Below are 23,922 nucleotides of genomic sequence, written 5' to 3'. Positions count from 1 at the left end.
AATTCCTCGAAACAGAACAGTTTTGCACCACCTTCTTCAGGTGTATTTTGTCGAACTCGGGAATGTTTTTTTCAAACTCAGGAATTTGAACCGCAAGAACCCATGACACAGTGGTTAGAGTACTTGGAAAAATCAATTGTAAAGGTGATATTCTCTTGAAGGTTGAAGGTTCAATTCTCAGTGTAGGCGACCAAAAAATACAATTGTGAATTATTTAGGACCTCCATCCAGTCATGGCTGACGGAATGAGAGCATGCTAACCCTGTGAAGTAAATTAAGGGTTCTATTCGAAATTCCGTCTAGATTCTTGAGTTCAACAGAAACATTCTCAAGTTCAACAAGTACTGGGGAAGTTCGGAGGTTACATCAACCGAAATGTTGTGAAAATGACACTCCAGATGAGAACAGTAGTCCAATGAATCTAAATAATAAGAATAACCAATCCTCATCTCAAAAATTCAGAAACGTACAATCAAGATATAATACTATTAAACCTTATTTCTAGAATCCTTATTTTAATTTTCATTGTTACATGATTTTGATTCTAGAATTGAAATCTAATAAAAATCTATAATTTTTATTTAATTTTACTCAGATGGTAAAACAACGCTTCATAAAAATTCTGATTTTTGTAAAATTTGTGACGGGGCGGGGATAAAATTGCTTCCACAAACAGAACAGTTTTACACTACTTTTATATCTCCTTACAAAAATTGAAATCGAGATATAATGCTACTAAACCTTATATCTATAATCCTTATTCCAAATGTGGTCAAATTCAATGCAAATCTGAAAACTTTTGAATTTTCAAATGCAAGGTTGTGCCCGTATTATACCCCTTTTAAAAACCCTTTAAAATTTCCCCAAAATTAAAGTTATTTGAATTTTCATGGAACGGTTTCAACCCTCTCCCCACTTTGCTCCTCCACTTTTCATTAAACTAAACTAAATATAGTAACATACCTTCCATTACACGTAGCAGATATGATGCATAATTAATGCTGAGCAGTTAATTAGTTCAGAAATGAACCCTGCATGTTATTGTTGTTGGAAACCGTCCCTCTCAGAAGACAATGGTTTAGCAGTGGAGACACATAGCCTGGGTAAGATGATATTGGAGGAAAGCTGTTGCCTGTGCAGAAGTCCGCCTCCCCCCTTGCCACGAAGCAAGAGGATCCAAGGGAAAGACAGAGTCGATACAGCTTGGCTCTAACTGTGCTGCAGGAGTTGGCAGTGATGACAATATAAAGTCAAGCCGCCTTAGTGAGTCCATCTCCAGATTTTTTGTTGCGGTTTACTCCCTTATCCTGCAAGGCAGTGGAGGTTTTGAATCAGAGTTGCCTTCTCCAAGGTAAACTACCATCCAAAGCTGATGAGCCCCACCTGCCTGAAGCGACTACTTTTAAGATGCCGCTGGATCACCTTTACACCTTCTCTCAGTTAGTATAAACAGGTTTGCTGGGCTTGGTAGCTAAACCACATGAAAAGGCCAGGAGCTGAACCCTACACATAGGAATATATAGGCATATATACATACATAAATTTATATAAATAGAGATATATGTTCTCCACAGACCTGGTGCTACCAGATCAGGCTGTCTGGTGATATTGGCTTCCTGATATGAAATGCATCTAACATTGATGCTTTTTGTTTTTCTACTTTGTTCTGTAAAACGAAAAACAAAAACAACCCACCTTTTCCCCTTTCTCTTTCTATCTCCTCCACTTCCTTACTGATTTCCTAACTTAAAATGTGTCAAACATTAATACTGTAACTCTTTTCCTCTCTCCCATTGCAAAACTCATTCATGTTCTGCAGGGCAGGGAACAAAAACAATAAAACAACCAAACCAAACCAAAAACTACAAACTAGCGATTGAAGATATAAAGAGCTTGAAGGATAAAAACCTTCTATGAAATAACTGAATGCAACATGAATGCTATTTCCAGAATAAGTGGATTTGGCATTAAATAACCCGAAAAGGGTTTATATGCCGTTAAACAAACCAAACTATTTCGCTTTATCACAGCTCTTCTGTTGCTAGACAATCAAATGCCTCAAACGGAGATTGAAACTCAATCTCCTGGTAGATAATCATGAACTTATCTTAACATGTTACTGCAGTTTCAGGGTAAGTCTAATTGTTAGAAGTGTATTTCTATCTTACAGGACTGTAAAAAAAAAAAATTGAAATATTTCAGATTTGCATTAAATTTGATTCATAGTCATTAAACACCAATTAAGCAAGATTCCCTGAATTAGTTTCTTCTTAAGACCCTTTTAATTTTAGGCAATTTTGAGAATTGGATTTATGTAATAGATTTTGATCAAAATTGGAATAAGGATTCTAGACATCAGGTTTAGTATCATCATATCTTGGTTTTAATCTTAGTAAATGGGGTTCTTCTTTACTATAATAGCGAAAAAAAAATTAAGTTTTCATTAAAAGTCAGTTTGTTACTTTGTTATTAGAGTAAAATCAAAAGTAAAAAAAAAAAAAAATTTCATTAAAAACCAATTTTTATGTCAATTTCAATTCAAAACAATGTTATTGACTTAATTTTCATGTCACAATTAGTCAATTTGACAAACAGATGATTGTGTGACATCTGCAATTAATTGCAACAAGACATACTGAGTTACTTCCCCTGACTTGATGCTGTTTAATTATGTATAAACTTTCTACCTTATTGTTTTTTTTTTATTTCTTTTTTTTTTTTGTAATTTTTGGATATATTACTAAATCCGATATTGGGACGATTTATCAGAATCGGGAATCAGAAAAATCAGAGCTTTTTGGGGTATCAGAGTCGGAAAAATTTGAGCTGATTTTCCAATGCCAAAACCGATTCCTTAAACTATCTTTTTTATTTGATTTTGGTTTAAGAAACATCTTCCACTGCTTGTAGTAATGATAAAATAATAAATATTTATTGATTTAAACTTCCAGTAAGACTAAAATCTCTAGATCACCCCCTTACAAATGTGTTTTTATGTTTGAGAAAATATATGCACATTTAAGATGTGTTTTTACGGTAATCAGGACAAAACAACACTTTTCTAGTCAAATATTTAGAGATTTATAAAGAATCGGAATCGGTAATTGTATTGGAATCAGGGAAAAAATATTGGAATCGCCCCATCACTAGTAGATACCATTGATTTTATTTGAAATTAATTATTTCGATTTTCAGATTTTGCTATTATAATGAAGAAACACCCAAAACTGTTCCACAAATTAATTTTACCCATCCTGGGACGGGTATTTCTCTAGTATATATGTATTAGCATGCGCTTGTTTAGGCAATTATTGTTAGAGAAGTATAAAGCATGGAAAATATGTTTGCATAGTACCCATCAAAAATAACCATAGGAGCAAGTTGTAAATTACAATAATAGTCACAAATGGCATCACATATATACACACCTAGTAGAATACCCATCCCAGGATGGGTAACATTTATTCCCCAAATATAATTTTGCACCATTTAAAAAGATGAAAATCAAGATATACTGCTGTGATATATTTTCAAACATATGTGCATCTTCGATGTCGTCTTTTCTGACACAGATGCTGCTCTTCGTCACAGTTTTGTGTAGTGATTACTATTCAAATAAAGTTGCTTTTTCATGCAAAAACCTACACAAAGAGACGTCTGTTGAGAGTTTTTAAAGGTTTTATTTTTGGAGAGAAATGACTCAGGAGACACAGAGAGAGAAAGAGACTAATGAATTATTTAGTTGAATTCTTGACTGAAATGGTGACAGGCGGACAAATGTTTGGTCAGTGTAACGTTTCGCACTTAACGGTTTTCAAAGTTTCCTTTTTATGTTATTGGTCAACTACCTTGCGCGGCCCATGGCAAACACCATACACATTATTAGCAGTCTCTGTCGTATGGCTTCCAGAGACACTGATTTGAAAACCTTTGTTTTCTTTTAGCTTGAAAAACGTAACGTCATTCGTCATCTCGATTCATACCTTTGTTTTGTCTACAACATTTGACCTGTTGCCTTTTTACCTCAATTTTACATCTCTAGGAGCGATTTTGTTTTACAGATTTGGGTTATCCTGACATGCACTAAGTGTGATCCTTGTCAAAATCCACACTAGCTAACTAAATCACTATTGATGTAGGGTCCTAATATGTAGCAATGACACTAAATCTTATGTTTGGAATCCTTATTCAAATTCGAATCAAAATCCATTACGTGATTTTGATTTTAGAAAAAAATCTCAAATTTATGGCTTAACCTTAAGAGGTCTTAAGAAGAAATTCAAATTCAGGGAATCTTGCTTATTCCGGGTTCGTACAGACTTGAACAGTCCTTGAATTTTGACTTTTACCTTTAAAAAACCTTATTTCTATTATTGCCTTGAAAATTCCTTGAAAATATGGAAAATGTCTTGAAAATTTCTTGAAAAGGCCTTGAAAATTGTATTCTTTATGTCCAGTAAAAATTTTTATTGAAATATCAAAAATGAAATCAAAATAAATACTATTAAATTATTTTTTTTAGTTTGAATAAAAATACCATTAAAATAATTTTTAAATATTGAAAATAAAATTGAAATACATTGTTCTGAAATTGCATAGTATTGTTTGTACATCCCTTTCTAACAACTATTAGTTTCATGATAAAGATTCAAATCTCCATCTATTTTCGTTTTTATTTGTAATTTAATTGGGGGTGGCACAATGGAGAAAGAAGTGGCAGGTGCCATAAATAAAATTACCCCACTCCTGTCTAAAAAAAAATACTTTCCTTGCGTGGATGGAACTCTCCAATGGTGACACCCTCCCTAAAAAAAAAAGAAAATTGTCAAAATTTAAAATTAGCCCGGCCGGGCCAAAAGAATGGACAAGACGGCAGCCATCTTGGTTGGAAATTAAAAGCTGTAAAAAAAGTTGATATTTAAGATGACATGAAAAGCATTCAAAACTGCTTCATAGAGGCAAGGGCACAGGATCAGCTCGGTATCCTGTTTTACTGTTCTCAGCCAGGTTTTCAGCTGGCCTCTGTGTCGTTCTTTTTTGTTTTTTTGTTTTTTTTCCAACTCTGAGGAGGGGCTGATTTGATGGCTTTATAGTCGCTGAAGTGCATGACCAAACCTATAAAGACATCTCTTTAAAATATTCCAAAGAAAATGAATTTTGTGGAATATCTAAGGCCTACTATTAAAATTTCAGAAAAAAAAATCAGAGCTATCTGAATTTTCAAGAAGCGTCTCCATCTTTTTTTTTTGTATCTTTTCATCAGAGTAATTTTAACTAAATATGGCTCACATACTCACCCTTATGTCTAACAGCCATGTTCCAAAATTCATAATGATTGGTTAATTAGTTTAGGACTGAATTCTATATGTACAGCACAATCATGTTGACACGCCGGTTCTCGCCAGATCACCAAAGTCAAGCAACTTTGAGCCTGGCCAGTACCAGATGGGTGATCATTTGGGAAGGCTAGGTGCTGTATTTACCTTCTGGGAAGGTTGGGCAAGGGGCTAGTATCCTCACCCCCAAAAAAGAAGTCCTCGCTACAAAACCATAGACAAAGTTGTGAATTCCCTATACCCCTCCAGGGGAGGAGCATAGGGCATCCACGACTTTGTCTATGGTTTTGGATGGATGGGGTCCTATATAGAACTATGCAAACATATACGCAAAAAAAATATTTTCCATGCTACATATATAGAAATTTATTTATTTTTGTTAAACTTTTATTTGTTTTATTTTGAGAAATAATATTTTCTCATATTCAGCTATACTATCTGTTTAAAAAGAAATATTTTTTAATTGAAAAAAAATGTCATTACTAAAATCAAATATTGTTTTCATAGTTACATACTTGTCATTATTATTAGTATTATTATTATTATTATTAACTTACAGGAACTATTAACTTTAAGGAAATCCTAAAAAATGTCGCTCGACACAATAAAACAAATTATTGCATGCTAACAGGAACTTAAAAGCTTGCCTACATCATAATTGCTTTCTTAGCTGGAATAAGTATTTTCAGAGAAAAACTGAACTAAAATATAATATTCCTAGACTGATAATACAGTGGAAGTAAAAACAAAAAATAGACCAGTACAAATAAAAAAGTAAAGGAAAATATCTCCACTAAAAGTTTTCTTAGCTGAAATAAGTATTTTCTGAAAAAAATTGACCAAAATAAAATATAATTGTACTAATAGCATAGAAGAAGGAAAAACAAATTCGTACTAATCCGAATTAAAAAAAATATGGGATAATTTGTCTACTAAAAGTTTTCTTTGCTGGATTAAGTATTTTCAGAAAAAAATGAACTAAGATAAAATATATTTGTCCTAATTATATAGTGGAAGGAAAAAAACAAAAAAACAAAAAAAGGCTAGTCTGAACAAAGACGAAAATATATACTAAGTTTTTTTTCAGCTAGAATTTGTATTTTTGGAAAGAACTGAACCAAAATGAAATATATTCTCACCAATAACACAGCAGGGTGAATTATTAAAAAATATGCTAAAAGCTTAAAACCAACATTTTGGTAATTTTTTAATATTATAGGTTTAAAACGCCTATTAATTGATGCAAAATTCATAAGGTGTTCTCATTTTGTCCAATCTCTGTATATTAAAGATTAGGTATGGTTGGAATTTGTTAATTATATATTTAAAAAAACAAAACAGGTGATATAGTATAATTATTAACTACATTTTTAAGTCCTAAAACATCTCTTTTTCACAAAAGATAGAAGTGTATGAATACCAGTATGCCTCCCGGCATTACTTGGTCATAAAATATGCTTAAATATGGATATTTTAATTCATGCAGATTTCGTATTTATTATTATAGAAACAATTCTCTATTAATTATTATATTGTACCCAGCATATAGTAATGATTTCTAAAATAAAAAAAAAAATGACTTGAGTGCCACTGGCCAGAATCAAAACCAAAACATTTAACGCTTCAGTGTTATCATCGTATCTAAAATTTAGAAAAAATTATTTATTCTTGAATTCTTTGTGCATGTAAAAGATATTAAATAAAAATATAAACGTACAATTTGATTCTGGCTCAGATTTGTCAATGATAACTAGGGCTATGACAACAGCATATTCTTTTCCTTGTTTTGATTCTCAGCTATATATCCATTGATATCTTATATGTTTTTATGTAGAATGATGTGGTTCTCAGTTGATTGTGTCTAACTGTGTCGGATATATACTCGAGAGTCAAAACAATGAAAAGAATATGCTGTTGCCGTAGCCCTAAAGCAAAATACCTTAATGATAAACAAATAAAATTTGAAGGCGAGGAAAGAGAAGAGAGAAAGAAAATAATTAGTATTTTGAAATAGTGGCGAGCAGCATTTTTATAGGATTCTGCTAAAGTTAATTTCAACCTATTATTATTATAATTATTATATTTTTTTTCATTATAACTTTATCACTGACCCCATTATTTTACAGAGCCTGCAGAGAAGTGCACAAAAAGGAAGCTGTTTTTTTATAAAAGTAAATATATTTACTGGAATGATCTAGAATGTCCAGATGTTTACTTCTTCCTTCACATCCTGAAACCCCCTCCCTCATTGGCACACAAACGTTTTTACCCCTTACCCACCACCATCACCATTCTAGCCTTGCAACCAACCCCTTCCATCTTATTACAGACCTTTTTAAATAATACCCTATTATTATTATTATTAGAGTTTGTGGTTGTTGAAACGGATTTTTAAAGCATATTTTATTTCACCTATGTATCATTTATATTATAATATGTTACAGCATATCATGTTTGTACATACATTATCACCTGCCACTCCCTTTATTTTAAAGATCAAATACTCTGATCACTGAAAATGCAATAGAAAGAAAGAAATTTTTAAATTTCATCTGAGACAAACACTCGTCTATCTATAACCACTCCCAACAATTTCCTTTATTCGTTATCTGTGCCTAAAACTAAACAAAAATTCTATGAACAAAGTTTCTTTCCTGGTACTGCCAGCTGACTATGACATGATTGCTTTCAAGTTCAATGTAAACAAGTTCTTAATGAGCCATCTGTTTAAATAATGAACTTTTCCCAAATTTCCACCACTACTGGTCTTTGAGCATTGATTAGCAGTAACTGCCCATTTAAAAAAAAAAAAGAAAAAAGGCTACTGTTTTGTTGGATGTAAAACTTGAATTAAAATACACTTTCTGTGCCTTAGAGTTAGAATTAAAGTGTAGTATCTGTTCTGTTCAAAGATGGGACAATAATATTGTGAAGTCTGTGCTGAAAATCCATAGAATGATAATAAAAACCCTGACAAGGGTTTTAGAAATAGATTCCCTTCTTCCCCTAAAATCAGAGATATTTTGAAATTGCCTTAACCAGAGTACTTAGATAAATGTTTTCACTCAAGATACTGTAGGATTTGCGTTTGTGTCGGACGTCCATAGAATGGAAATGTCACAATCTTCTACAGAGTTTTGAAGGTAGACCATATAAACAATATATGAATATAGATACAAGATACAACTGTAGAATTTCTGTAAGTCCCGCTGGTTATTAATACCAGTAATAATAGCCATCCCATCCACTCCCCCCCCCCCACGGTCACATATTTTTATTAATATATATTAAACTAGCAGGCCACCCGGTATTACCCGGTCATAAAGTACATTTCAAATTCGTTAATTATGTAATTATATATTGCCACAAAAAACAGGTAATACAGTACAATTATAAACTAAATTGTTTAGCCCTAAAACGTCACTTTTTCACAAAAGATGGTAATGTATGAATACTAGCACATTTATTATTATAGGGCCAATTATTTATTAACTATTATATTGTACCTAATATATAGTTGCAATTTCTAAAGTTTAAATAAATATGGCTTGAGTGTTATCAACTAGAATCGAAACCATTTAGCTCTCCAGCATCATTACCATATGACCTAAGGAGATCGATATCAAAACTTTACAAATAATTGCAGTTTAATGCATAAATATATATTTGTGCATGCGTAGAGGAGTACTTAAAGTCAACTTACATCTGCCAAGTTCCAATTTTTCAACTTTGACCCTTTAACAGATATTTTTACCAGTTATGAACCAAATTGAATTTGTCCTATAGGTCCGAATTCCCTATATATCAAGTTTCAAGTGTGTAGACCAAAAATTGCCAGAGTAGTTTGGTAGATACTGTTCTGTGCACACACACACACACACATACACAGTCACTCTAATATACATATATAGATTTGATAATGAACATCTAATTGTGATACTTTCTTGGTGATGTATGCTACCCACCCAAAAGAGGAGGTATTTCCTATGAGCATGGTCTCATGACAATAAAACAGATACTGCACTATGCCACTGAAAAAGGAAATCCACAGAAGAATGGATCATGACTATAGAACAGATACTACATGTCGCTCACTGACAAGACAATCGCAGATGTTTTTTCTTGGAGTCTAAGTGACAAATGTCCCGAAATTTCTTGCATTCTCTACTTTTTTTGATAACGTTTGCAAATCGGTTCAAGTCCAAACAAATAATTTTTCTCAAATTATTAATGCAACCCAAATTGTAAGCAAAATTCAGTTTGAGTACTTTTTTATCACCTATCATCTAAGTCATTAAGAAATACAGTATCTCAGTTTATTTAGATATGAACATTTATTTGTGAAAGCATTCTTCATTGTTGATCTATGATTAGGCCTTTTAAGGCTCTCTATATAACTTATTTCTCTGCTAATTAAATTTCAAATAAATAATTTTCTTGTATTATCAATTCAAGCCAAGACATATAACCTTTCAAAATGTTAACACAATCCAGCTTCAGTTCTTTTTCTCTTCTCTCGACTAAGACACAAAAAATACATCACAGCTTATTTAGTTATGGAAACTTATTTATTTGTGAAAGCATCCTTCATTATTGGTTTATGGTTATGGCCTCTTAAGGCCCTATAACTTATTTTGTTGCATTTTTTTTTTCCTTTCCTATGATTGGTCAGCTAATGAAAGTCTTTGTTTCACCTATCTAAGTCATTAAGAAATATAGCATCTCAGTTTATTTAGATATGAAAATTTATTTGTGAAAGAATTCTCCATTGTTGGTCTATAATTAGGCCCTTTTAAGGCTCTATATATAAATTATTTCTTTGCTAATTCAAGTTCAAACAAATAATTTTCTTGAATTATCAATTCAAGTCAAGACATGTAACCTTTCAAATTGTAAACACAATTCAGTTTGAGCACTTTTTCTTACCTGACATCTAAGCCACAAGAAATACATCCCAGTTATTGAATCAAGCTAAGACATATAACCTTTCAAATTGTTAACACAATCCAGTTTGATTTCTTTTTCTCTTCTGTCAACTAAGACACAAAAAAATACATCACATTTAGTTATGGAAACTTATTTATTTGTGAAAGCATCATTCATTGTTGGTCTATGGTTATGACCTCTTAGGGCCCTAGAACTTTGTTGCATTTTTTTTGCTTTCCTATGATTGGTCAGCCAATGAAAGTTTTTGTTTTTTGTGGATTCTTACACCAGATAGGCTGAGTCTTATAACAAGAATAGCACATTTTAGTATTTCTTGATAGGTAAGTACGTTTATCAGATATGGCAGAAGTATATTCAAGATATTTTTAGCATAATTTATTTTTTCTTTTAATAATCTATCTGGCTTGAAAATTATCTCTTTGCTAATTCAAGTTCAAACAAATAATTTTTCTAAAATTATCAATTCAACCCAAGACATATAACCTTTCAAATTGTAAACACAATTCAGTTTGAGTTCTTTTTCTTACCTGTCATCTAAGCTACAAGAAATACATCTATAATATAAATCTCACCTGTCTGTTCAAATGTATGGGTACATGTATGTATGTTTGTATGTCTACCTAAAAATTTCGACTGAGATGACAGATTTTTCACGAGATTGGTATTGTTTTAAAGCTCGACCCTTCGGACGACAAATATCGAATAATTGGCTAAAAATATTAATTTCTTCACCCTCAACTGAGCACTTTTCTACAACGAGGGGTCGCTTTTTTTCAACGATATTTTCAAAAGTTATCCCCTCTTTTCAATTGACTAGCCTTAATTTAAACCTTTGCCACTTCCAGTTTGGTGATGGACGCAACGGCAAACACATCACGTTTTTTTTTTTTCCCCCATTCTTTTCCTCCTTTGCAGTACGGGTTTGAGCCTGCCTGCCTACTACCACTTTTTTTTTTCTCTCTCAACACATACCGCTAAATATCCGGGCAATGCTGGGCACCCAGGCTAGTTATTGAAATAAATGCTGGCCATCATCATCATAGTGAATGAATCTGAGGATTCTATTGTTAGCATTGGTTTCCACGATATATTTACTGTTAGAATTCTTTCTAGAAAGACATCAGATACTTACATGAGGGACCATATGTAAGTTGCCAACATCCTGAAATTTTTGTGGAATGAAATAACCCTTATTCCTGAGTGGCTTCCGGGCCTTGATAAGTGGTAACCACCGTGTAAAAAAAAAAAAAAAAAAAAAAAAAAACTGAATTTGAACTTGGAACACCCAGGTCATCAATTGGTATCATTAACCACTTGACTACTGTCACCTCCCATCTCGATGCTGCTAACAGAATGTGAGACGTTGACCATATGATTAAAGTAATCTATATATTAATACTGTAGTACCTTTAATGTACGTGTGTGTGTCACGGTTTCCAGATAATAAATTATTTGATCGGGAGATCCTATTTATTAAAAAGGAAGATAGAAGATGATAACATACTATGAACATTAAATTAGTTGCAAGCCTGTCGTTATTTTATCGTTATTTCCATGGGAAATGCTCATTTGTGCTCCAATCTCTGGTCCCCCTTCGCCAATCTTTCACGGAAAATACCTGTCTAGCTGAAACCACTGTCAATAATTTTCCCCACTCTTTATCTGTGCCTAAATCAAAACGTAGATTCCATGAACAAAGCTTCTTTCTTAGAAGTGCACGCCTGTGGAACTCTCTTCCGTTTGCCTGTTTCTCACCTGACTACAACTTGGATGTCTTCAAGTCCAACATAAACAAATTCCTGATAAACCGCCTACTGAAGTAAGGCACTTTATCAAATCTCCATTACTAACGATTACTACGATATTATCCCATTTATTACTGTACACACAATAACCCTTATCCCCGAGTGGCTTCCAGGCCTTGAAAAGTGGTGACTACCATGTAAAAAAAAAAAAAATATATTGATACAATAATTTCATGTTTGTAGTATGTTATAACTTCTATCCTTTTTTTTTTAATAAATAGGATCTCCTGATCACCGAAGATGCCGTATAAAAAAAATGTTTTTTTAAATGATGTCGCTTTTGTACATGAGACTAAAATATACCTTCTTGGTCTTCTGGTTAGGATTCAAGGGTAGTATCTGTTCTGTTTAAAGATATCACAGACTTCTATGAAGATATTGGAGGTAAACTGTTATAGCCAGATATATTTTGACCCTACATTAACCAGATTACTTAGATAAATACTTTTACAGTTTTAACAAAAGGGCTACAATAATATTGTGGAGTCTCCATTCACACTGAACGCCCACAGAATGCACCGCAGTAATATATTGTATATGAAAGATGCCGCTGTCGAATTTCCACAGGTCCCGCTAGTCAGATTTAAAAGATTAGATAGAAGTCAGATTTAAAAGATTAGATAGAAGTTGGAGTCTAATCGGTTTGCAACAGCTGTTTACCATTAATTTTTTGCTAATAATGGCAGTTTTTCTTCTTTCTATTTTTTTTTTTTTTTTGTAAGAATATTAAAAAAAAAATGTCTTTGAAAGATTCTAATATACAAGGTGCCTTCAATAAATTACCAGACTTTTTTCACATGGGCATTTTTATTGATAGTAAACATATGTAACTCTAGTCCCCTTCGAAGTAATCTCCTCCGGTTGAAATGCAATTGTTATGCCGTTCCAACGACTTCTGGAAGTCCTCTTGTGTGAGCATGTCGTTAACCCTTGCCACAGCTGTTTTCATCTCCCCAATTGTCTCATCACAACAGCCACTAAGGTTTTCCTTGAGCTTAGGGAATAATCAACAGGAACGAGTAAAGTCTGCACTATAGGGAGGGTGAGGAACTGTCTTGATGCCCATCTTGATCAAATAATCTGCGACAAGGATGGAGTTGTGGACTGATGCATTTACGCAAATCTTCCGCATCTTCGGTTCCTCGGGAATAATTGTGTGTACAGTTCCGACACTGACATTAAACTGTGCATCTGTTGTCTCTATAGAGGCACGATGGTCCTTATCGATGAAATTCTTTATTTGGCCAATCAACTCAGGTGTTCTAACTTCTTTACTCCTCCCACAACTCTCATCATCCCTCACAGACTCCCTGCCTTCCTTGAATCTCTTATGCCACTCAAAAACTGATGCTCGATTCGTGCAAGATGGTCCAAAAGCAGTCTGTATCATTCCATACGTTTCTATGGCATTTTTTCCAAGTTTAAAACAGGATTTTATTGCATATCGTTTTTCTAAGGTGTCCTCATGTCCAGATTGCATTTTTGAAATTCACCAGCTGTGACCATCAGGCTTTAGTAGGATGTATTACAATTCCTGCTGTAGCTGTCTATTTGAACTTGAAATCATAAAAATTGGTCAGTCATCTTATAAGATGTATAGCAATAACCTACTGAATTTTCAAAAGTCTACGATAATTTTAAATGTCTGTAAAAAAAAAAAAAAAGTCTGGAAACTTATTGAAGGCTACTCATACTCTATGGCCTGGCAATGGTGGTCGGGAGGGTGCGCTTCTCTTGCTATTTTTCAATCCTCCATATTGCACCAACCAATACATGTTACTTTTTAAAATTTTAGAGGATTGCTTTGTTTCACTCTTTTTTTTTTTTTTACCTTTAACAGTTTCGGTTCTCTTGGTTCCATGTAATTTTCTTTCTATTTTTTTTAGTTATGATTACATGATTTTGTTTTACTTGGATGTTTTACTACTCCCATCTTGGATATTATTCTAATAACGTCAGTAATGTAGAAATATTTGCTCTCATCTTATTTAGCTATGAAAAACTTATGTATTTGTGAAAGCATTCTTCATGGTTGGTCCGTGGTTAGGGTCTTTTAAGGCTCTATAACTTATTTATTTTGTTGTATTTTCTGCTTTCCTATGATTGGTCAGTTAATGAAAGTCTGTTTCGCCCCCAAAAAATAAATTCTAGCACCAATGGGTAATGTCAGTTTATTGATTCTATAGAGTTTTGAAGATAGACCATATAAACAGTATATGAATATAGATACAAGATACAACTGTAGAATTTCTGTAATCCCGCTGGTTATTAATGACAGTGATAATAGCCCCCCCCCCTCTCCCGCCACATATTTTTATTAATATATATTAAACTAGCAGGCCAGCCGGCATTGCCCGGTCATAAAGTACATGTAGAAATATGATGATAAGAGAAAAGAAATAAGAGAAGAAAAAGAACAAAGGTATAAGACAATAGTTGAGGGGGAGTGGGTATGGTGGAGGAGTTTATAGGAAAATAGAAGATGTGTAAAAGCAGTAAGAAAATAGAGTATCGATTTTTATCCATTGTCAGGTTGAACGTTTTGTCTGTTCATGATATCTTTACATTTCAAAGAACCAGGTCTTTGGCTAATATTGTTTCTTAATTGGGATATGAGGCTGATTTCTAGGAGTCATATGAATACCTGGTTATCAGCAAAGATTTGTGGATATCAAATTTGTGGTTGCGACTTAATGTGTATGACACTAATAAAATTTTTTCAGCGGTTGTCCACCCCCTCCACACACACACACAGATTAAAAAAACTAAAATACAGAAAAATCTTTATTATGTATGTACCTGCCATGGAATAAAAATGCCATATTCCAAAAATTCACATAAATTCATAAAGTAGGTTTGATTGTTTTTTAACTAAAAAAATAAAATTTTATGAGGAAGTCTTCTTGAAATTCTAGTTACCGCCCCATTTGCAATACGGTTTAATGAAACAAAAATGTCATATTCCAAAAATCACATAAATTCTTAAAGTAGGTTTGTTTGTTTTTTTAACTTAAAAAATTAGATTTTATAAAGAGATTTTCTTGATATTGTGGTTACCTCTCCATTTACAATACGGTTTAATGAAACAAAAATGTCATATTCCAAAAATCACAAATTGATAAAGTAGGTTTGTTTTATTTTAACTAAAAAAATCAAATTTTATGAGGAGGCAATATCTTGAAATTCATTACTGGTTACCTCCCCATTAGCAACCTCTCCAAAAATAGATCCAAATCAGCCTTGTAATGGCTACGATTTACCATTAATTGCTAAAAATCGTGAAAAAATGGGTTTTTTATATTAAAAATGTTTACATAATTTTTGGAATATGATTTTTTTTTCATCTATGATGGGTATGTATATCATAAAGATTTTTCTGTATTTTTGTATTTTTAATTAGGTTGAATTCTGGACAACCACCTTTTTTTTTTTAATACTCCCTCCCCTTTTTCCATCTCTAATATTCTTTGTCCAGCTTTTGTTCTAAGTTTGTCACTCTCCATTTTTAACTACTTCTCTCACCTCCATCTACATATACCTAAATTTTTCCCTCCACCACTCACACACACATGTACACAAGCATACACACGCACACACACACATATTTTTGTGTCAATATTTTGCCTCCCCCTCCCTTGCCAGCTTTTTTGACATTTTTTCATCCTATATTTTTAATATTTCCGGTGCTTATGTAGATTGGTGATGTTTTAAATCGACGCATTTCGGGTGAAAACATTATTACGTATTTAGGTGTCATGTCGAAATGAGTATAAATTCCAAAAATCATGAAAAATGATCCAGTACAAAAATAATTAAAGTAAAAAATAAAGTTTATCGATTTATAGAATTTTATTGTAAGCTTTAATGTTGAAGACTTCTCAAGCTCCAAGGGAGGTAACTGCAATCGATCATTTTGACTAAATAATTGTAATTCTGCCATTTTTAAACAATGTAATTGTGAATGATTTTTCTTTGCTAAAAATACATTTAGCACATCTACTGGATCATTTTTTGTAATTTTTGGAATTTATACTAATTTTAACATGACATGTAAGTACGTAATTATGTTTTCACCTGAAATGCGTTGGTTTAAAACATTACTAATTTGCACAAGCACTATTTTTCCTGACCACCCTAAGATGTTACCCCCCATCACCAACACCACACTGACCCCTGTGTCAATATTTTCACCCAAGCTTCATTTTTAACAGTTTTAACCCCTCCCCCTTTTCTATTAACTCTTCTTCTTTGTGCACCACCTTGCCCAGGATTTTTTTGTTTGTTTTTTCAGCTTTATAAATTTATATTTAAAAAAAAATTATTTTCTTCATTTTTCTTATCACAATGTTAATTGATCTTTGTATTTCTTCTCCCATATTATTTGCAAGAAAATATTGTATTTTGCTTAGGTTTCTTTTTTTAAACTAGCTATTTTATTTATTTCTACATTTGTTTTTTTTTTAATTTTTACATTTGTTTTTTTTATTTTTACATTTGTTTTTTATTTTTACATATGTTTTTATTTTATTTTTACATTTGTTTTTATTTATTTTTACATTTGCTTTTATTTATTTTTACATTTGTTTTTATTTATTTTTACATTTGTTTTTATTTATTTTTACATTAGTTTTTTTAATTTTTACATTTGTTTTTTTAATTTTTACATTTGTTTTTTTAATTTTTACATTTGTTTTTTATTTTTACATTTTTTTAATTTATTTTTACATTTGTTTTTATTTATTTTTACATTTTATTTTTACATTTTTTAAAAATTTTTACATTTGTTTTTATTTATTTTTACATTTGTTTTTATTTATTTTTACATTTGTTTTTTTTATTTTTACATTTGTTTTTATTTATTTTTACATTTGTTTTTATTTATTTTTACATTTTTTTTATTTTTACATTTGTTTTTATTTATTTTTACATTTGTTTTTTTTATTTTTACATTTTTTTAAATTTATTTTTACATTTTTTTAAATTTATTTTTACATTTGTTTTTATTTTTACATTTGTTTTTATTTTTACATTTGTTTTTATTTATTTTTACATTTTTTTTTTATTTTTACATTTTTTTAAATTTATTTTTACATTTGTTTTTATTTATTTTTACACTTTGACCAATATTTTTCGATCCCCACTTTACACACTTAAAATGTTCCCCTTTCCATTTACACCAAACACAGACCCCCGTGTTAATATTTTCACCTGCAGTTTTTTTTTTTTTTTTTTTTTTTTTTTAATTGTTTAACTCTCTACTTTTTCTATTAACTCTTTTTCTTTGCACACCACATTATCCGGGATTTTTTTGTTTCAGCTTATATGAATGCCTATATTATTATTATTATTATTATTATTATTTAATTATGAAAGGAGTTGTGTTTGAAGGCTATATCAATGTAGTTTATAGGAAACACAATGGACACGAGTTAGCATATAAATGAATAATGACAATATTAGAAGAAATTTTCAACAATTTTCAATCATATTACGTTTATTTATCGACATAATGTGTCGTACAAGAGGATGTCCCAAAAGTTCGAGAATAATATCTTTTTAAATTAAAAAAGAAACATGTACAACTGTTCAGCAAGGCTTTCCTTTGTTTTATTTTTTTTTTATTTCTTTATTTCTGGAAGTTAGTGTTGCAGACTGGCTGTCAAATCAAATGATTTTTAATCCCGCCCCCCCCCCTGAAGAAGAGATACTACACTCGAAAATTAAGCACATACCATCTTGTACGACACATTATGTTAAATAAATGTAAAATTATTGTAGATTCCTTCTAATATTGTCATTATTCTTTCATATACTAACTCGTGTCCACAGTGTTTCCTGTGAACCGCATTGATATAGCCTTCAAACACATCTCCTTTCACACTACACACAATGCTTCAAGCAAATTACAGCATTCTTCTCTATTTAATTACAACTTGCCAATTGGTCTTTATCTTTTTTTCTACCATGTTATTTGCAAGAAAATACATTTATTTGGAAACCTTATCGCTGAGTGGCTTCCGGGCCTTGATAAGTTGGTGATCACTGTCTAAAAAAAACAAAAAAAAAACCTTTGTCTAAGAATTGTTGCCACATCTGGGCTGGTGCACCAACCATTAGTGTCTCCCACTAGGACAGGGGTGCAAAAAAAACAGAGTCTCTAACATAATAAGTCCTCCACTGTCTATCAAGTTCCAACTCTCTGTCCCATCACTGCAATGTTGCATCCATGTGCTTAATTTACGAGTACTTCAATGGGTTGTGCGTTAACAAATTTGCTGCACTTGTGTTCCCTTTCTTCAATGAAAATGACCTTATCCATAACCCTTTCACTGTAGAGATCCCCAAAGCTGGGAATCTTTCTACTCTTTCCTAGAACTGCCTTTGAAATTTTTTCCTGCTCCCTGTTTCCATGACTATACCAACAGCATGTTTGTTAGCTATAATATGCTGCATTTCCTCTTCTTCATACCAGCTTTACAGATAGGGCTCTATGAAAGATCACAGATGCTATACTGAAGATGGTTTAGGCTGAATCGTCAGAAGGCTTCATTTTGGGTTCCGGTCACTGGACTGTGGATCAAGTTGCTGGGGGTCATATCGAACACAAAGACGTCCAAACCATCCAAAGCATGATGGGGTGCATCATGGTCATCAATCTTTTGACGATTAACAATGTACATAATCCCCTCATTCCGCCTTTCATAATTGAATGTTTAGGAATCGTGCAGTATTGTTAATACCCGAGAACTCAAAAGCAAAATAAACAGCAAATAACTTATACCAAATGCAGTAGAATTTAATCATCTGCTGTATTGTATACTTTTAACTGGATACTTTTCTTTTTTCAAAATTCGTTTTCACTGTGGTTTAGACTGAATCATCAGACGGCTTAATTTTTGGTTTGTATTGTGTTGAACGCAAAGACGTCCAAACCATCCGAGGCATGATGGGACACATCATGGTCATCAATCTTTCGACGTTCGACCATGTACATAATCCCATCCCCCCTCTTTCATAACTCGCACTCTGTACTTTTTTGCAACTATACAGAATTTAAATGAATTGAATGTTTTGTTTTGTTTTTTTGTTTTTTTTTACATTATCAAGGCTCGAAGGCCACTCAGGGATAAGGGTTATTGCGTGTAGAGTAATCAATGAGATAGTATTGTAGTAATCATTAGTATTGGGGGTTTTGATAGAGTTTGTTTATGTTGGACTTGAAGACGTCCAAGTTGTAGTCAGGTGGGAAACAGGCAAGCGGCAGTTCTAAGAAAGAAGCTTTGCTCATGGAATCTACATTTGGATTTAGGCACAGATAAAGAGTGGGGAAAATTATTGACAGTAGTTTCAGCCAGATGGGTGTTTCTCATGAAAGATTGGCGAACGGGGACGAAGGATTGGAGCTCAGACGAGCACCTGCCATGGAAATAACGATAAAACAAAGACCGGCTCGCAACGTCTCTTCTGTGGGAGAGAGGTTGCAGGGAAGAGAAAAGGGCATCCCCCACTAAACCACGAAGTCTATTTTGTACTCTGTCAAGGCAGGATAGGCTGTTTTTAGCAGCTCCTGCCCAGATGTGGCAACAGTACTCCATCCTTGGATGTACTTGGCTTTTATACAGATAGAGAATTGCATTCGTAGTGAGATATCTTTTGGAGCGGTAGAAGGATCCCACCATTTTCCCAGCGTCCCTGGCAACAGATTTGATGTACATGTATGTTTGGCAATCATGCAGTATTGTTAATAGCCGAGAACACATAAATAAAAACAACTCATCAGTATGCACTAGAATTTAATAATCTACTGAATTGTATACTTTTAAGTGATGTAATTTTTTTTTTTTTTCAATATTTTATTTCAATGTGTGGCTTAAAAAAATGGCTGACCATATTAGATTAAAAGCTTTGAGATACTGTTAAATTATTATTATTATTTTTTTTTTTTTAATTTTAAAACAATTACAGAAACTTAAAAGTATACAGGGCAGTATAAAATTAAATTTTAGCATGTTTAGTGAAAGTTATTAGTTACATTTTTTTTATTTTTTTATTTATTTCTCGATTATTAACTACATAATCTTGAAGCCAAAGAAAACCGGCATCGGCCTTGTTAGATTGTGTTTGTACCCAAAAGACATTGATGAAATCTTATACATTAAATTAAATTAAATCAAATTAAAAATTCTATTAAATTAACAAAAACTCAAAACTGGTTTAGAAATTTAAAAACTATGCAGATTAGTACAACATTTTATTGCGTTTGATAAAAGTTATTTGTTGTGTGTGTGTATATATATATATATATATAGAGAGAGAGAGAGAGAGAGAGAGAGTACTACTTGCCTCATGGTCGGGTCACTGGCGACTAAACTGGTTCTCTCACCAGACTTGTTTGGTGAGGAAGGTGGTTAGTCTCCCTGAAGGATTAAAAATAAGACCTTCCAAAGGGCGAATGAACCCTTTTTTGGGGTCAATGGTGAACTAGCACTGTGTGTGTTCATGTGTATGTATGTGTGTGTTAGGGTGGAGAGAGCTCCCGTACCCATGGTGAAGGCAACCTTTCTAGGAGAAGCAAATCTCTGATTTAAAAAACCATAAAGCGGGAGACCAATACCTGCATTTAGCTTATTGCTGGCTATCTTGCTCTTGCTTGTTGCTGGATCTCAACATTTTGAACCGAGAGAGAGACTTAGCTGTCGTACAAAGCTAAGACTCTGTAACATCATCTGTATATAGATATTCCCTCAGGCATTTGTCTATTAAAATCGTCCTGTGGTGATGAAAGTCATTTTTGGGCTCATGGATTTTTAAGTGTCTGAGGGAGTGGCACTCGTCTGACAAAACGTTGCAATCGTCATCATATATATAGAGAGAGAGACAAAAAGGAACAAACCAAATTATGTTTTCAACGTTTCATCTGTATTGTAAGATTTTTTTCTGGATCCATGCAGAAGAAGTCTAACAATAAAGACAAAACGTTGATGAACACATAACTTGGTTTGTTCCTTTTTTTATCTTCCCATCCCATCAGAATACTATTTCCATTATTCTCATCATATATATATATATATGTGTGTGTGTGTGTGTGTGTTGATTTTTCAGCAGCTAACAATACTACATGATTAATGAATCTTATAAATTAAAAAAAAACATTCAAAACAGGTTCAAAACTTTAAAAACTATGCAGATCGGCAGAAAATGTTATTGCCTTTGGTAAAAGTTATTTGTTGTGTGTATATATATATTTATATATATATATATATATATATATATAACTATATATATATGTATATGTATATATTTCGATTCTTCGGCAGCTAATGACACTGCATAATTGATTAATTTTTTTGCTATTAGATAATGTGTTTGTTTGTTTGAAAAAATATTTTATTTAATTATTATGTCTCGAGCATTTCTAATGTTAATCAATATTATTATTTTAACTTCTAATGATTATCATTGAAACAATGAATTTATCTGTCTGTAACTGAAAAAAAAAACCTGCTTACGTCACAATTTTGCATCAGTTATTAGTTCTTTATTTTAGACTAGCGGGGGTGGGGGTACCCGGCATTGCCCGGGTGTTTGTAGGTGTGTGTATGGAGGGGGGGTAATTAATAATCCTGCTTAAATATTATAAAAAAGACAATGTAAAAAAAAAAAAATCCAAAACCAAAACGGAAAAAAAATGGCATAAATAAACCTGTGTATGGGGGGGGGGTGTAAACTAAAGAATAAGCGAAGTAATAAAAAAAAACGTTTGGTCGGGAGGAGGGATTGAACCCGGAAGCTTTGACGCGAAGGTGGAAACCAATGCCAACTACTTAACGGTCTCGACTACGAGTGAGAATAATTGATTAGCATGTTAAGTTAAAGCTTATAAAGCTAAAAGAGGTTTGATTGACAGGACGACGCTAAATGAGGTCATCGCGCGATCGTTATTTTTAGTTTTCACTTCACCCCAGATTATGGTGGGAAGGGGGGAAAGCAGAGCAAAAGCCGAGAACCCAACGTTTTTCACTGTATTTATACAAAACTGCAGGACGAACCGGGGACAAAGCGAAATAGCGCGAATCTCATAAAAGTCGACGTAATTAAATCTAGAGACGACCCGCGTTCCCAAATCCTACATATTATGATATAGGACCCATATAAACAGTTGTAAGCGATAGTAACAAACCCGGGAGCGTGTGCTCGAAAAGCCTTTTAAAGACATACACGAAATGGTCACACACATTTTGCCTTTTATATATATATAGACTAGCAGGGCTACCCGGCGTTGCTCGGGACCGTATAAACAATGAAAAAACAAAAGCAGATATTGAACATATGTTTTATTCTTAGGGGAGAGGAATCTTTCATCTCAAGTTTTAGCGTTACAAACAAATATTTGTCTTTTATATATATAGATAATGACAGGTTTTTTGGGGGGCCCCCTCGAAGATAACTGATCAGTTGACCAACTTCTAGTGGTCCGTTTGACGTGAAATTTCGATATTTGTCATCCGGGTGATGGGGCTTCGATATGATACCAAATTTGTCAAGTTTGGTTCCGTCTTTCAAAAGTTTTAGCGTTACAAACAAACAAACATACATACATACACACAGACGTTTGGCTTTTATATATATAGATGGTTTTATTTTAAAACTCTTTTTGTTAACTTCCGTATCTAAACTAAAAAATAAAGCAAATAAGGAACGATAATTCTTACTTAAAGAGTTGCTTCCCTTTCCTTTTCGTGTGCTTACTATTTAAAAAAATGTCTGCATATTAGCAAACTGTTATACAAGATCAATTTTCTAAATACATTTTAACAAAGTAAGTCAGTTTATTGCCAATAACATGATACAACGATAACATATGAAAATTGAAATCATTATTAGAATTCACAATCCTTTCTATAATTCAACTATACAAATAAATTTCAGTTTATGCTTGACTTGTTCGCCACATAATTGGGGAGGGAAGGGGGAACTATTGAATGAAATATTTAACAAAATTTATTCTGTATATTTATTTTGTTATACATGAGACAAATAATATCATAGTAATATGGTGAGTTTTGTGCAAAAAAATATATAACCAAAACCCTTGTTGCCATGATTGACTTACCAAACCGATGATTACTACTACCACTGTTACCCTTTCCTCTCACTGCTTCTCATCTCACCTTTCCTCCTACCACCTAATGCATTCAATGTTCAAATAAGGAAGCATAATTATCCATTGTTAATGGAGGGCGAATCCCGTACTTTGCAAAATAAAAAAAAAAGATGTGCCGCAGAATTTAATGACTTGGTTTGTCATAATTAAAGTTTGAGATGTCAGCTTAAATACTATTTAGGTTTAACTCTTAATATCTTATAATCATCGGCAAATAATGTTGTCATGTCATTTACCTATGGAAGTGTTAATAAAATTCACAATCCTATTTGGTACAAATAAACTTCAGTCTATGGTTGACTTGTCCACCAAGTTTTAGTCAACAGTCTTTGTCTTATTACAGTTCGATAAGTAGGTGTGGTTGAACAAGCTTCAAATTAACCAGAATTTAATCCCCAGATTACAAGAACCTTCCACCCCTGGTACACTCTACCGTGGGAAATTTTTCCCTGGAGACTACGACATGGTCGCTTTTTCAAGTTCAATGTCAACAAGTATCTATCGAGTCATCCTGTGAATTAATCATGGCTCTTAATCCTTTCATAGTAATGTCTCATCGTTCAACTGAAAATACCACTAACTCTTATCCTCGAGTGGCTTTCGGCCTTGATATTTGGTGAACATTCAGTAAAAACCACAAAAAAAAACCCAATCCCATTTCACCATATAG

General features: G+C 32.6%; 1 protein-coding gene across 1 annotated transcript in view; it reads left to right on the top strand.

The window, feature by feature from the left end:
* Positions 1 to 23,922, top strand: part of LOC145267065 (protein unc-79 homolog) — a gene marked incomplete in the record, with an annotated part of 244,654 nt that overhangs the window by 111,200 nt on the left and 109,532 nt on the right. Inside the window, 1 exon segment of the mRNA XM_080123020.1 lies at positions 7,463 to 7,507. Coding sequence (XP_079979146.1) covers positions 7,463 to 7,507 — 45 coding nt within the window.

Source organism: Euprymna scolopes, chromosome 42 (assembly GCF_053919585.1).
Source record: "Euprymna scolopes isolate OS-2025 chromosome 42, ASM5391958v1, whole genome shotgun sequence".
Taxonomy (NCBI): domain Eukaryota; kingdom Metazoa; phylum Mollusca; class Cephalopoda; order Sepiida; family Sepiolidae; genus Euprymna; species Euprymna scolopes.
Note: the sequence above shows the minus strand (reverse complement) of the source record. Positions and strands in the feature narration are given on the sequence as shown.